This window comes from Numida meleagris, chromosome 12 (genome assembly GCF_002078875.1).
Source record: "Numida meleagris isolate 19003 breed g44 Domestic line chromosome 12, NumMel1.0, whole genome shotgun sequence".
Lineage (NCBI taxonomy): Eukaryota > Metazoa > Chordata > Aves > Galliformes > Numididae > Numida > Numida meleagris.
Window position 1 is genome coordinate 15,825,488 of NC_034420.1, and position 15,220 is coordinate 15,840,707.

The following is a 15,220-nucleotide window of genomic DNA, read 5'->3' on the forward strand; positions in this document are numbered from 1 at the left end:
TTGCCCCCAGGACCCCTACGGGAGCCTGCTCTGGAGCACAGCTCCTGTAGGTGTTGGTGAGGATTGTGAGTGCAAACAGAGGCAGGCAGCACTCTGTTCTGTGCTGTAGCTGCCAAAGAATATCTCTGTTGAGAAGTGTGTTGTTTTTTTCAAGTCAAAGTTATACTGTATTATTTAGTGCAGAAAAAGTCTTTAAATGATATACAACTTTTGTGTTTTTTATGTTTTTCTAAACATTTGCTCTATCTCTTGGATGATCCCAGCTTGTAGCAGCTCTGAAGTTGTTTAAATCTGCCCATGCTGGGTGTTAATGGGAACAGGAGCAGTCAAATACATGTGCATCAGTAGGAGACTCAGAAGCATAAAAATTGAATTCTCTCCCTGCCTTTTTCTTCCCTATAGAGAAAATAGGTCCCATTAGCACAGAAAGCTTTGGCAAGATGGTATTTGCAGTCCAAGGCTGGAAAGCAGCTGCCATCCCCAGTGTGTTGTTGAGCAGAGGACTTAACTTTTCACTGCTGCCAGTAATCCTATTTACCCTGGCCACATCATGCCCGCTGGATGGTGCCTTCTGGATGTGTTCACCCATTACTGATGGATTGAAGCAACATCTCTCCTTGTGGAGCAATGTGCAGGTACAGGAGGAGAGCTGCAGCCTTAGGCGATGGGTGTGATGGGATGAGCCATGCTGGTGGGGAAGGAGCAGGGCTCTTCTCTAATGCAAATGCTGTTTAGTGAACTAATCCCCAGACCTTTGCAGTCATCCTCTTGCTGCTCATGCATTTCTTTTGCAAGCTGTCAGCTGTGCCAAAGTGTAATTCATATCTAGTAAAGTAATTTTTTAAAGTTTATTGTAGCTTCTCAAACTTTTTTTCTCTCAAGGATAGAGTAGTAAGACTGCTTATCTGCTGATGTAACTAAAAGGTAGCATGAGGGATGGCTGTAATTTCAGGTAGCTTGGTAAAAGCTGTTGTTTCCATGCACACATTCTCACTGTAGAGTCCAATCCAGTGCCTCTCATTTCTTTTTTCCTTTCTGGTCGGTATACTCAGGGGACTGTGCCAAATTTGCCTTTGATCCAGTTCCCCAAAGCTGCCTGAGAGCTGCATGTGCCCCATGCCAGGGGCAGCGATAGTGAAGGCAGACCAGTGAGTTCCTTCTTTTGTTCCTCAGTTTGAAAATGAATGTTTTTCTTTCTTTTTAAGGCAACGGGGAATGAATTTGAATATAAACTGATGGGAAAAGCCTAATCCCAGTCTCCAATCTGAAACACAGCACCTGTCCTTTTGTGCTTTGTGCTGGGCATCCTTTGCCTGTGGCTCAGCTGTAAGCGGGGCAGGTTGGATTCTTCCTACAACCAAGCTGTGGTCGGGTGTAACTGCAGCCTCAGCCTCGTGGGTGTCTGCACTCCTCGTCCTTCTCTACTTGTGGGATCAGGCCTGTATCATATTGGTGTGGATCAGCTTAAGGGCAGAGATAAGCCCTGCACTGAAATACATTTTATTCCATTATCTATCTTGAAAGAATAAAAAGCCCTGTAATGCTGCTTCAGCCCAATGCGCTCTGATGTTGATGACTGATGATTGTGGCTTATTCCTGCCTTTTATCCCAAGCTTTCTCTCTTCTGCTATTAAATGTGAACCTTTTGTTTCCATTGGGGGCCTTTGTATTCCAAGAGAAACCATGTTGTGTTGATTCCTATCAGTTGTGGTTGTTTTTATTCCTCGTACAGAGCACTTTCAAAGGGAAAGTAGTGCATGTGTGCTATTATTTTATACCTCCCCTTTCAGATTCAGTTCTCCACATGCTTTCCCGACACGAATGAATATTGCTCCTACACCGTGGGTACATGCTGCTGCCTTTGTCCATGGGCACAGCGTGGCCCAGGAGAGCCCTAGGGAAGCAGCTCAGGGAGGCTGGCAGCAGGGCAGTGCCCTGCAGGGACCCATGGCCGTGGGCCTCTCTTGTTGGTGGTGTTTGCATTAATACCATTTGCTTATGGCAAAGGGATGGAGGTGTAGACAGATGGGCACATCTCACATGGCCGAGCCCATCCCTTCCCTGGCTGTAATATCTACCAGTCCAAATCCCCTGCTGTGTAAATTAACAAAATTCAGATCATGCTATTTGAAGCAAGTGATGCTCACTGCAGAAACCCTTAATTTGTGGCGGGTATTTTTATCTATTTTCACCTCTTGTGGATTGTTTTCTGTTGTGACTCACAAGCGGAGAAGCTGGTGATTTTCCTGCTCCTCAGAATAAAAACAAAGTAGTTAATGTCAGCGTTTCGGTGCTAGTGTTCCATTTCTGCATTGATACCATCTGAGTCAGTTCTAACTGTATGTGAAATTTCAAGTCTTGTCGCTTTCAAGCAAACTTTTTAGTAGGTTTTTATTATGTTAATCTGTTCAGTAGGCTGTAGCTCTTCCATCAGGTAAATGCATTTCACGTTGCTTCCTCAACAAGGACCAAATGTAGGGGGAATAAAAGGTTTGCGATGCCTTAGAAATGGCTTTAATTCTTCTGTCCTTCTTTGTATAAGAAGCATGGAGAGAAGTAACTGCTGGAGGGTAAATGGGGATAAAATGGATGTCTCTTGTTTAATTTAGGAGCTTAAGATGTTGATGCATATGCTTCTAACCACTTGGTGCAGTGTATTTTTAAAACATTTAGTATCTGTCAGAACAAGGCTGAAATTACGGACAAATGATTGACAAATGAATATACAGAGAGTGCTGGAACATGACAAGGAGTTAGGAGAAAATTTTCCAGGAACTTAAAATTATCACCTGAAGTTTGCAGAGAAGAGGGATGAATAGCAATGTGGTTATAGCAATAGGGTTCTTGGGACTACAGGCTGCTTGCTCTGACACGTGTTTGCTGGTGCTGGCCAAAATGTCAAGGTTTGGTCCCATCAAACATTCATTCCTGTGAATGAACAGCTGCCCCAAATGGAGCAAGCAGTGAAACAAAATGGTCTGTATGCAAAATACAGGAGTGCTGGAATATAAGAAGGGTGTGGAAAGCAAATGGAAAAATAAACCAGTGGAGAGCTGCAAAAATTAGCATAGGGTGCAGAACAACTGGGTGGTGGTGCATGGGAAATAGCGTTTCTCCAGATTTCTTTGTCTTGGAAAATAACTTAATTAAAGGTAACAGAATGGGAAAGTGGAATGCAAATGGTTATTGATTTGTGTGGTGCTGTGGCAGTGTTTCAGCCTGGCTCCAAGCTCAGGGAGCGCTTGCTGCTCACTCAAGCTGACCAGCACTGAATTAAGGCTTAGGGGCAGGCTGTGCCCTGCACTTGAGGACAGGTTGTTGCTAGAGCAGCATCTATATATAGTTGGGGATTTTGGTGGATGTCATTTCTTTTTTTTTTGGCTGTTTTGGTGACATCCCAATTAAAACTGGCTCGTCTTCCTGGCAGTGCACGCATCTGAGTACAGCATTCCCTCTGAGAGCATCCTCAACTCACAGCCAGCCCAAGCTGGCTTAGCTGTGAGTTGCTAAGCCCATTGCTGGGCAGTAACATATCTATTTAAGATTTAGCTGCAATCTCAATGAAATGTGTATGTAAATGTGTATGTTTGTCTTTTGTGACTGTGCTGCCGGCAGATTTTGTTCTTGTTTTGATTTGCTGTCATGTGAAATCGAATGTATTTTATTCTTGGTAGCTTTTATAAACCTTATCTGCAAAATATCAGTAATTCATTAAAATATATACGTATAAGACATCATATTCTAATTGTAAAGACAGCCCTGTGTTCTCAGTTCCCCTCTTCCTGGCAGCTGGCTCACTCCAAGAGCTCCCCTCTGGGCTCAGCAGGCTGGCAGGGTTCTGAGCCACCAGGCTCTTGGCTTGAGCTGCTGTGCCACTGGCTCTGTCACACGCTGGCTCCTGGCCCAGCAGCCCCTCCTGGGTGCCCTTCGTGCCCTGCCCATGCTCATGATGATGTGCTCTGTGTGCTGCCATGCCCTCATCTCCCCTGCATCCCTCTTTGGTGTCGGGGCAGCGCTCCCATGGCTCCTGTTTCTGCAGCGAACTTAATTTCTCTCGGTGCAGTGTTTGGGCAGCGGGTAGGGTTAGGAGGAAAGATCTTGCTGCTCACTTGGAGGATGTGTAGGTGAGGATGGTGCTCTTTGAAGCTCAAGTTTTTCTTTGGTTTTGGAGCAGCTGAAAAAAAAACTTTGGCTGTGCGTGAGCCAGGGCTGGTGGAGGCAAGTTTGAGCTGGGAAATACTTTCCTTGCACCATGCTGCCCAGCTGTGCTCCTCCAGCTGGTGGTGCTCAGGGCTTCCCTTTTCCCTGTGTTGTTTTTCCTTGCAAAGCTGAAGGAGCAATGGGGAGGAAGGAGTCAGAGAGCGGCAGCTGAGGTGCAGCTGACCCCTGGCTGCAGGCTCCTCTTGTGGCTTTTGCCCCCTGAACCCACTTGCACGCCGCAGTTTTCTCATTAACCGAGATTACATGGCTCATTAAGAATGAAAGCGGGATGTGTGCAGACAAACAACCAACTTCCTCCTGTGGAACAGCTGGGTGGGTCCTTCCACAGGTATTCCTCTTCCTGAGGAGTGGCTCAAAACTGATATATAAAAATGTCCTCCTGCGTCCCGATGCAGATGTGATGCACGCTCATCGGGCTGCTGCGTGGCTGTATTTCTCCTCATAATGGCCCCATTTGGCTCCTGCATTGTGCTTCTGGTATACCGGCAAGCTCTTGCACTTGTAATGTATGAGGCTCGAAGGCATCGAGTCAGGAGAACATAAATGAAATGTCTTGGGGGAAAAAAAAATGTGAAAGTCACGGTGCAATCTCAGCGGTTTCCAGCAGGAAGGTGATGCTGATTTAGATGTGATGCAGGAATGCTGCTCATCCCGTTGCTGGGGCTGTCTCTTCAATCAGGTAAAGTAGTCATGAGTCAAACACAAATTATGCTTTACCAAGAAGTAAAGAACCGCCTGCACTAATACAAACTCCATTGCAACTGAATAGCTTTAATACTTTTTTCCTTTCCTCTCAATTTATATTCGGCAGATGTCAAGTTTTAAAGACCAACATCGATGCTCAGAAAAAGACTCTCTCAAAAGGTTTATCCAGCCCCTAATTTTCCCCTAGTTGTCCACCTTCCTGCGTGCACTGTACCGAATGACAGCAGTGCCTCAAGCTGTGCGTGCGGCTGGTGATGGGCTCACTCTGGAAACTGTTGGCCATGAAAAATCAGTGTGGGTTGGTAGGAGTGGGGCAGGAAAGGAGCCCCTGGATGTATTGCCTTAACGTAGCTGGGGTGTCCCTGGAAATGGATTTGCAGGCTCTCGCTTGCTTCCTTCTGAGGAGAAGAGCTTTCCGTGGTACAGGAGGGTGCCTGATTTGAGAACTCCATTTATGGCTCCTGTAGGAGAGGTGGCTCTGTTGTGGATCCATGTTTTGAGTGTTTGTCCTGCAGTGTTTGCACAGGTAAATGCTGCTCATGGTGGAGCAGCACGAAGCCCATTCTTCCAAGCCACAATGCACTTCCAAGTAACTCTAATAATGGGGTGGAATATGGAGGTTACTGAAAGAGCTGGAGTCTGATCATTGTATTTCAGGCAGTACCCAGGACTGCTCTCCATCCTTTCCTAGCTGTGGAAGTCTGCAGCCTTTCTGTTTGTCTTACATTTTTGAGGCGTACTTGAAAAATGTTTCTGAAGAACGAGGCTTCATTTCTGAGGTTCAGATGTGCTATGTGAGCCTCCTAAGGAAAGGGAACGTTAAGGGAAGTACTGACATCAGTATTGGTAACGTCTGTAATCAGTCACCCTGAAACCTTGAGCAGTGACAGTTGTATGGACTGGTGCAAGCCTGGTGATGCTTAGGAGCAGAACTCACGAGTTTTATAATAAGGGAGCTCAATGAGTGTTAACTGTAAAAGTTCTTTGTTCATCTCTCAACCAAAAATTATTAGCAAAATGTTATTTTCTGAGGCAAACGCAATGAGCTGTCCTTTTTTTCTCAGCCTGAGAAATGGATGCACTGAATGAGGAAAACAAATACTCAGGAAACTGGAAAAAAAAAATTCTATGGAGTGTGAAATAATGTTTGACTTTTGCATGTGTAAGGGAAAAATAAATATACAAAAAACAAAATAGTACTTTTCCAGTAAATAGTATTATTGCAAGGTAATGAGTCAAAAAAAAAAATAAAAAATAGATTTATGTGAGACTTCAGAGTGCCCCGTAGAGAGAAACATGGAATCTTTTGGTCTTTAACTGCTGCTAATGTTATTAGGTGTCTTGTGGCTTTCATGTTGGTGTGATGCCCATGTGCTTGTCCCCCTTCCGCGGCAGCGCTTGGTTTATGAATTTTGCCCTCTTCCAAATAGAAATGCATGGAGTGAGGGTCATATTTTTAAAGTTCTGTTACCAGATGTTGGGGGGAAGAAGCGGCAGTGGGAGAGGGATGCCTTGCAGCAAGGTGGTCTGGGGCCACGTGGTGGGAAGGCCCTTGGTTTGCAGAGCTGTGACTGCAGGGGGAGGAGGAGCCCTGGGAGTGAGCAATCCTGCAGTGGTGTGTCTGGGGGAAACTGGGGACAAACCGAAGGCAATGTGTGGGGTTGGGTTTCAAGCTTAATTACACAGGCTACTGGAAGCATCTTGTTTGTTCAGCTCGCCTCTGGCAGCTCTGTTGGTAATATAATTGGAGAAATCACCAGGAAAACACACGCGTCACCTGTAGTTATTCCATTATTGAATTTGACCCTCTTCACAGTCTCTGCCACAAGAACTTCATTGAAGGAATAGCAGAAAGATGCATGACACTGTTATTGATTTCTCATAGCTTTTATAGCAGCCCGCGGAGTGCTGGGGCTTGCTGTGCTGGTCAGAGGATGAAAGGGAACTGAAAGCAAGGAGAGCGAGGCAGGTCCTGAGAGGGGGAGCGAGGGGCTGGGGCAGGCAGGAGATTGATGAGAGAGATTAAAGGCAACAGGGCTGGTTTTGAGCAGTCGCCTGTGGGAATTTCATTGCCTTTCTTCAGAAGAGAGTATTCTTCTGACACAGAGTTTTGTCAAAGAAACCAAAGTACTAATATGATCTGTTCGCTCAGGCTCTGACACTGGAAAGTTTCTGGATTATTCACACTGAGCAGCATTGAGATAATTGAATGCGTGATCAAGTAAAACAGATCCGTGTGTTTGCTCGCACTGACCAGCTTTACCAGGCTGTTCCCAGCACACTAAATGCGGGTGCTGAAGAAGACACTCGACTGCATCCTTGTGATGAACCAGACAACATCTGCACGGACACCTACATAATGCATACAGCAGTGCAGGCTTGGGCCCAGCTCTAGGCTTGCTGCACGGCAGCGATGGGATAAACTTGCCTTCAGTGTGAAGTACCTATCACAGATAACTTTAGATAAACACTGAATAAAGAGCAATTTTATGAATCGCCGTTTTAGTGGTTCTTTCAAGAGCAGAACAGTCGGGCAAATTGTGCGTGGTAGAGTTTCATGGCAAGGACCTAACTGTGGATGGTCTTGTGTCGGTCGACGTTTCTTCCTCAGTAACCTGTGCGAATGCTTCGCATCGTTTTGGATCTTTGGGTTTTTTTCACCGGCTATTTTTCATGTTAGCACCCTCATAAACCACAATGCCGTCCAAAAATGTAGCTTAATTAAGCTCTTGGTCTCATCATGATTAAATGGATTTGCAAGTAGGGAGAAATTAGTCTAATTACTCTAGGATTAGCATATTTACTCGAAATTTTCAAATGCGTTTTTGTGTTGTTGCTTCTACTGGGCTTCATAGACCTGATAGATATGGAAAATAACAACCTTATTTTCAGATCTAACCATCGGTAGAGGAGGTTATTCTATGATTTTGAGCATTTCTTCATGCTATTTGCACAATAACTGCATCTCATTGATGAACCTGGAGCAGCTGCAGTGTCTGTGGTATTAAACAGCGGGCACAGATGACACAGCTCCCTTGGTGTTGGTGTCAGCACCATAACTACTGCACGTGGGACCCCTGCCTGGAACTTCCCTTTCCTTTAGGTGCTTGGCTGTCTTCTTTTAAAACTCTGCAAGAATTCTCAGTAGGGAACCTGAAATAATGTGACTGTGAAGTTTTGCTAATTTTTGTTTGCAGGAGAGTTTGTATGTCATCCTGTGTTTTGTTCCCTGTCGAACATCCAAATGAGTGTGACTGATCTGCTCACCAGCAGAGGCTGATGCGTCCCTCCCCTCCTGCTCAAAGATGTCTCCCCCAGTTATCTCCTGAGCCTTGAAAGGAAATAGTTTGCATCCTTAGAAAAACATGTACTTGAAGACATCTCATTTTCTGTATTTTCCTCCAGGACAAGTTGCTGGTTTTGCTTTGTAGAAATAAATAAGTTATAGCACCAGGGGCTAGTAACAGAGCTAATGGCCGTGCCGCTGCGGTGCCCCGCACCGGGAGTTTCACTGTGACTTCTGCTTCGCCATTTCCATAACAGGCATACAGTGAAAAATGGAGAAGCTCGTAGAGCGGTTCATTATGAAATTCTTGCTTTGTTTCCCTTCTTATTCTATTGCAGTAGTAACAACGTGTGCAGCACTTGCGTTTGCTAACAGAACAGCAGCCGGGGCAATAGTCACGCATCTGAACTTTTGTTACTTTAAGGCACGTGTTAAAGATGTGCTGGGAAGGGAAGGTTTGAGGCCCCATGCTGCTGCATCAGATGCCATGTTGCCAGCAGAGAGTGAAGCTGTGGCAGATCACTCTTACATGTCCGTGCATCTGTGTTTGTGAACAGACAGCAGAGTAATGCTCAAGCACACATGGCTACGTATTCAGTTGATGTGTGGACATCTGCGTGTACCAGCAGTGTATACTTTTCAGCAGTAAGAAGTGCTTGCAGGTGTGATGCTTTAGACTAGCAGATTATTTGATGTAGCAAAGGAAGATGTTGGAACTCAGTGTCGAGGTGTGGGAGGAGGAGCTGCTCACCTGTGAGCTCGCTGCGTTCCTTCTTGGAAGCAACAAATAAGGTTTGGAGATGGAATGTTTTTACAATGTTATAGAATATTTTGTTTTGTTCTACAACTTCTGCGAAGTGCAGCACTGCCTTGGAAGCAGTTGGAGTGGGAGCTTCCAGTTGTAGTTATACCCATCTCCAGTCCCTCGTAATTAAAGCTTCCAGTTCTGGCTCCGGTCCTGATGTGAAGCCTCAGCTCTTTCCTTCAGCAACGACTTTGAGTGTCCAGCTGCCTGCAGCAGCACGCTGTTACTTGAGAGCAAACCAGCTTCTTAAATGTAAATGTAGTAATTTACATTTCTGCGGCATATAAGCTACTTTTTAGGAGCAGCAATATGATAGAACTGTTTGGTTTTTTGGCTTTGCTCCGTGTATGATGGGTTTGTCAGTTTGGTCTTAATTGAAGTCAGTGCTTGTCACCATCCCAGCCTTTCCTTGAGCTCTTTGGGAGCTTTGCTGGAGTGAGGAATAGGATTGGATTTGGAAGTGAAAAACAGTGAATGACCTGATAGCTCAAGTCTGATCTGTAACGTATTTACTGACATGTAATAGGCAGATGTGGCATCAGTCATTGTAAATTAACGAGCAGCCAAAGGATGCGTATCCTCCAGTGTCTAAGCAGAGCAACAACATCCTAATTTCCTTAAGTCTTGCTTGAGATGAAGGCAGCTGTTACCATCCTTCCAGAATTCCCAAACTGTTATTGTACTGCCTGCACCGGGACTTTGTTGGGTTTTGACTGGAATCCCAAATTTCTCATGGGCAGCTGGAAGCTGATTTCAGGAAGCAGAGGGGTTTTGTGGGTGTACACAAATGGGCTTCCTCTGTCCATGAAGCTGACTTGAATGTAATGCCACAATTCAGTCAGAAGCCATGTTGGGTGAACTCCAGTTAGCGTTGAAAAGTGACTTGTTTTGCAAGATGACCAATTTTTAACCTAAGTGTATGACTTTGTTTGCAAGTAATAAATTAAATAAATTATATTTTTCTTGTGCAGTGCAGTGAGGCTCATGAATATTGCACGTGCTTACTTGGTGGTTTCACTTGATTACCTTTCCCGTTTCTGTTTTTAATAATCCTTGTAAGATTGAGGAATGCAGTCACTTCTAATAACACGGCAGAGCTAACGATGGCTGTTCACTGCTCTCCTGCCTGCTTGGCACTGGGTTCTGCTGCGTGGTGCTGCTGGGGATTCGTTCTTCACCTGAGTAGGCAGCGGTGCTTTTGCAGTTGGAAACCTTCCTTCCTCTGTCTTTCCACTAACTCAGCTGTGTTTTGTGTCCTGTGTTGGTTGCTCTTCCCCAGTGCAGGACCTGTCTGTGTGGCTGAGCGTGCACGTGGGGAGCTTTAGTTCCTCTGAGGAATATTCAGGGAGTAGTTCAATTAAGGGACTATGAGCAATGTTATTAGATTCTAGCAAAGACATCCCATGTTAACACTCTGCTTGCTCATGTGCTGCTATCACTGGATTTGGGCATCAGGATCACTGAATACACAGCTCTTGCCTTCCATGTGGTTTGCAGGATGTCCAGCCCACCTCCCTTATTGAGTGTTCAAACAGGAGTTCTCTGTCTGGGAGCACAAAATAAACCAAACTGAACAAAATGAGCAAGGCATGAAAGCACACAGGCTTTATGAGGCTTCTCCATAGTAACCAGGTGGTGATAGGAAAGCCAGAGTGCTTTGCTGGATAAGCTGATGTTAAACAAATCTTTGCTGTGGTGTTTAAAAAAAAAAAAAACCAAAAGCTTGCCATTGCAATAGGAATAGCTTTTTGTTTTCAGTAATGCCAAGTGGATATTAAAAATCATGATACTGGAGGCTCCAAGAGGACTTTGTGCTGGTGTTGCGTGCGATGGCCATTGGGGCAGGGTGTAGCCAGCAGGAGGAGGAGTAACCCTTGGTGAGGTGCACGGTGCAGTGCTCAGCTGGTAATGGGTCTGGGGGAAGGGCTGTGCTGTAGTTGTATCTGAATTACATGTATCTAGGCAATAACGCCTGAGTCTTGGCTTCAAGTATCACTGCGTGCAGAGCGTGTCTCAATGAGGTCTCTAGTGGTGGATGAGCCCAGTGCCTGTGCAGTGTGGATCCCAGCGCCAAGAGGAGAGGGAAGGAAGGGGTGCTTTGTGGTACTAAGGAACAAGGTTTAGTGGGCAGCATTGATGGTAGGTGGACAGTTGAACTAGCTGATCTTACAGGTCTTTTCCAGCCTGAATGGTTCTGTGATGCTTGAGCAGAGCTGACCCGAGCCTTTGTGCTGCTCTGAAATGCAGCAGGGGCCGAGTGCAGGTGCCCTTGGCAGTGAGCTCACCTGGAGGTCACACAGTGTGTATTCTTGAGGATGCTTTTCAGAAACTCTGGGACAATTCGTAAATAAAGAATATTCAGATATGCTTTCCAGGGACTGTGCTTTTCACAGTGCTCAGAGATGCTCTGACCTTCTAGTTTATTATGAGTCAGGAAAAGTCAATATTTCTGAGCTTGCCAAGGTTGGAAGAATTTTAATGAGTTATTGAGTCAAATAGTTAATCCTCCAGCAGCAGATATTCTCCCCCTTTCAGATAAAACAAAGACTTAATGGGGACCAAACCAAATGGGGTTTGTAGCAACTTTTGCTTTTCTTTATGAATATGCTTTAACCCTTTCTTGCTTGTAGGTGAAAAGTGGGCTTAACAGTGGGATGTTTCATGTGTCGTGAAATGATTGGGCAAGCAAGGACTGTGTGGTTGTTAGCAAGGAATTTAGCATTTAAAAAAAAAAAAAGACCAGTAAATTGAAGTAGCTATTGCTGATGCTTCTCACGTCTCCATTATGTGTGCCAGGGAGGTCTTGAGGTGAGAAGTTGGAACACACCAAAACGTCACCGAGAGCCAATCCTACACGTGTTGAATGGGGACAGCTGGGATTTGTTGGGCCAGACTGAGTCACGGCACAGGGGCTGCTGCAGTCCAAGGCTGTGCAGAGCAGGCAGCAGGCTGTGCACTGCAAAATGTTTGTTCTTCCTTTAATCATGCCCTTTTGCAGCATCCCTTTACAATTTGCTACTTTGTGTGCTCCAATTAGCATAGAATAATCTAATTTCCTGCAACTCTCTTAGCTGAGTATAATGCTAATCATTGCTCTGAGTAGTGGCTTGTTTGGGAGTATCCTGTCCTGTATGAATTATAATGATGTTCTGCTGCGAGCCTTCTGACTTCAGAAGCAGAAAATGTTACAGCACCAGGGCAGCTCAGTTTGCCTTTTAATGGTATCAAACAGCAGAGAGTTATAGTAATGTTCAGAGCATTATATCCAATGTGTCTGCCAGATTGTAAGCTTTCAGAATCCAAGTCATGCCCAAATTTTGGACGCTGGAATACTCCCTCTAGTTTTTATTCTCGGGTCTAATTTTGCAAAAGCCTAAAAGAATGAGTGGCCCCGTGTCCACCACTTTTCAGGGAAGCACTTTCAGCATATACTTGAGATTTTGATGACCCGGAGCCTGAGGTCTGGGTGCACAGAAGTGGAGATGCTCTGCAAATTGCTGTTGTGCTGCTGTTCAGAGAAGTGTACTTTTAGCCTTGGAAACCTTTTAACTTCTGGGCTTGTAATTGTTCTGCCACTCACTGCAGCAGACGAGATGGTCTCTTAAGTAAATATTGCTAACGCTGATTTTTTTCCTCTCTGTCCAGTACTTTATGGCGAGGATGGCCTGCATGCATCATGTGAGAAGAAGTACTGCGGCCGGGGGAGTAGGTGTGTGGTGAACAAGGACACCAACCAGCCCGAGTGCAGGTGTGTAGAAGACTGCAAGTCCAGCTACATGCCAGTGTGTGGATCTGATGGCAAATTTTATGAAAATCACTGTCAGCTACATCGAGCCTCATGTCTTCAGAGGAAAAAAATCTACATTATCCACAGCAAGGACTGTTTCTTCAAAGGTAGGACATCATTAAAAATGAATACTTCTGTATAACTTCCATCACTCATCTTACTGTAATCCTGATTAATGACTGAATAATGTGCTTTATTTCTAAGAGATGAATTTATAAAGGATGATTTATTCTGGGACCTCTGTAGAACGTAACGCAATGTTTTATGCAGTTATCCAAGCCCCTGGGTGTCGTCACCCAAAATGTAATCAAACTGTGATCTAATAAATAATTAACATCGGTGCATGTTTTGTGTGCACTGCAGTTATACTATTCAGTACTTACAGCTTCCAGTGTGATAACCTTTTTCAAGCTGATTCATTGGGTAAGGCTTTGACGAGGACTAAGACTTCATGAAAACAGTATTAACAAAAATTTGTTGCACACGTGAGGAAAAAAATAATTTTCTCCTAATGCTGAATGTAGAAGCTGAATGTCTCCCAGCTGAGCAGTATGGCTCACTGACTGCTCTACGTGCCCTGGCAATGGGGGTCAGACAGATTTGGTCGTGTGGTCATGCTGGGAACATTTAGGGATCCATCATCTCTGTGGGGTCAGTGTTTCCCCAAGAGCACCACAGCTGGTAATTGCATTTCAGCCCAGTTAGGCAAACGGCACCGGCAAAGGAGAAAAGCTGTTGAGATGAAGTGAGAGCACCAGGAAACATACCATCAGAACAAAAGAACCAAGTATTGGAGATGTATTCCTGCAGAAAAGAAGTGGCGGGTCAGTTGGTTGCAGAAATATCTGTGCCCAGAAATGAAACATGTGAAATGTCTTTCTGAGGCTGGGTATTTGCACAGAAAGAAAAAGACTCTGATGCAAGGCTTACACACAGCTGTTCCAAATGTTTGCTAATTTGTGACACTTTTTCCAGATCTTTGATCTAGTTGATCTTTGGATCAGCTTTATAGCTGAATAAATATGTATGTATGTACTGTAGAAGGGAAAAAATAGATGTTCCTTTACTATGCCAAATTCATTGGCTTACTACTGAGATTTAGCTCATGGCAGTATGGGCTCTGGGAAATAATGAACTTGAAATTTCTATCTAAGACTTGAAGCCTTGTTTTGGACTTGGTGGTTCTGCTGTTCTGATCTTGAGAAGGAATAAATTTCCTAAGAAAGTGCATGGAGAGCATGTGCAACAGGAGGTACATGAACAGGAACTTCATGGGGCAGAGAAGCCTCGTGCTCCTGCATTACCTCTGCCCTTGTGCCATGAGACCCGAGTCCGATGGGCATTCAGCTGTGATGATGTTAAAGACAGTTCTCATTTACCGGTAGGTTGCAGTCATCTTCTGCTGTTGGACAGGTACAGTAGTAAATTTCATTATCATCATTGCACCAAAGTACTGTTGGGATGGAGTCCTGTGTCTTTTTCTGTTAATAACTTGTAGGCTGTGCTCATCCTGTCACAAATCAAGTGAGGCTGCAGTAGTGGGAGCATGTGATATAATGCTAGGGAGTGGAAGGAGTCGTAAATTATTTTACTTCTAATGAGAGGTCATATAAAGGCCTCACTGGAGTATATCTTGAAAACTCATTGTCAAATACGCCTCTATCTACCTACAGGAAGATTAGAGTGGGCTGTTGCAAATATCTCCAGTGACATTTATGTGATCAAATATGAAAATAATTCTTTTATCTTCAGCTCAGTGGGCACTTGAGGCCCCAAGGAGTTTGACTGTGTGCACAGCTATCCATCAGAAGCACTCATTTACTAACACTTGCAAGTGCGTGATGGTAGAAGAGCCTACTTAAGAAAGAGGGGCCCATTTAAAGAAGATTTCTATAAAGAGACTTTTAAACTTATCCTCGTGATACCCTTGGTAGATAGGAATGCCTTGCAGTTCTTGTGCTTTGGAGGAAGTCCTAAGGCACCAGCCCCAAAATTCAAGACTTGACTAGACTCCGCTTTGCTCAACATTGCAAAGTCTCATTTACTCTGAGGGCCTTTCTGGGTCATAGAGTCCTACAGTGGTTATGGCTGGAAACCTTAAACCCATCCAGTTCCAATCCTTGGGGGGGAAATGCAGATCTTCATTTCCAGGGTGCTCAGCATCCCCCAGATCCCACTCGGTGCTGCAGGTTTTCTTTTTCCAGCTCCCCAAAAGAGGCCTACAGACAGGTTTTCCATTCTTGTATGTAGCCTGCCTTTTTACAGTGATGTTTCTGGCCCGGGTTTTTATTCATTCCTTATCGCACTTACTGTTAAAGAAGATGAGTTCTCATTGCAGTAATCAGTGCCTCTGGAATGGCTGTATTATACCTAATGATACAATGTCACGCTTGAATGCTTTCCTGAACACACCGTG

At 44.8% G+C, this 15,220-nt stretch overlaps 1 protein-coding gene across 2 annotated transcripts in view; it reads left to right on the top strand.

Moving 5' to 3' along the window:
• Positions 1–15,220, top strand: part of FSTL4 (follistatin like 4) — a 234,999-nt gene that overhangs the window by 93,872 nt on the left and 125,907 nt on the right. For both annotated transcript variants that reach the window (XM_021410305.1, XM_021410306.1), the window contains one exon: positions 12,663–12,911. In XM_021410305.1, coding sequence (XP_021265980.1) covers positions 12,663–12,911 — 249 coding nt within the window. The remainder of the gene's footprint in view (positions 1–12,662; positions 12,912–15,220) is intronic.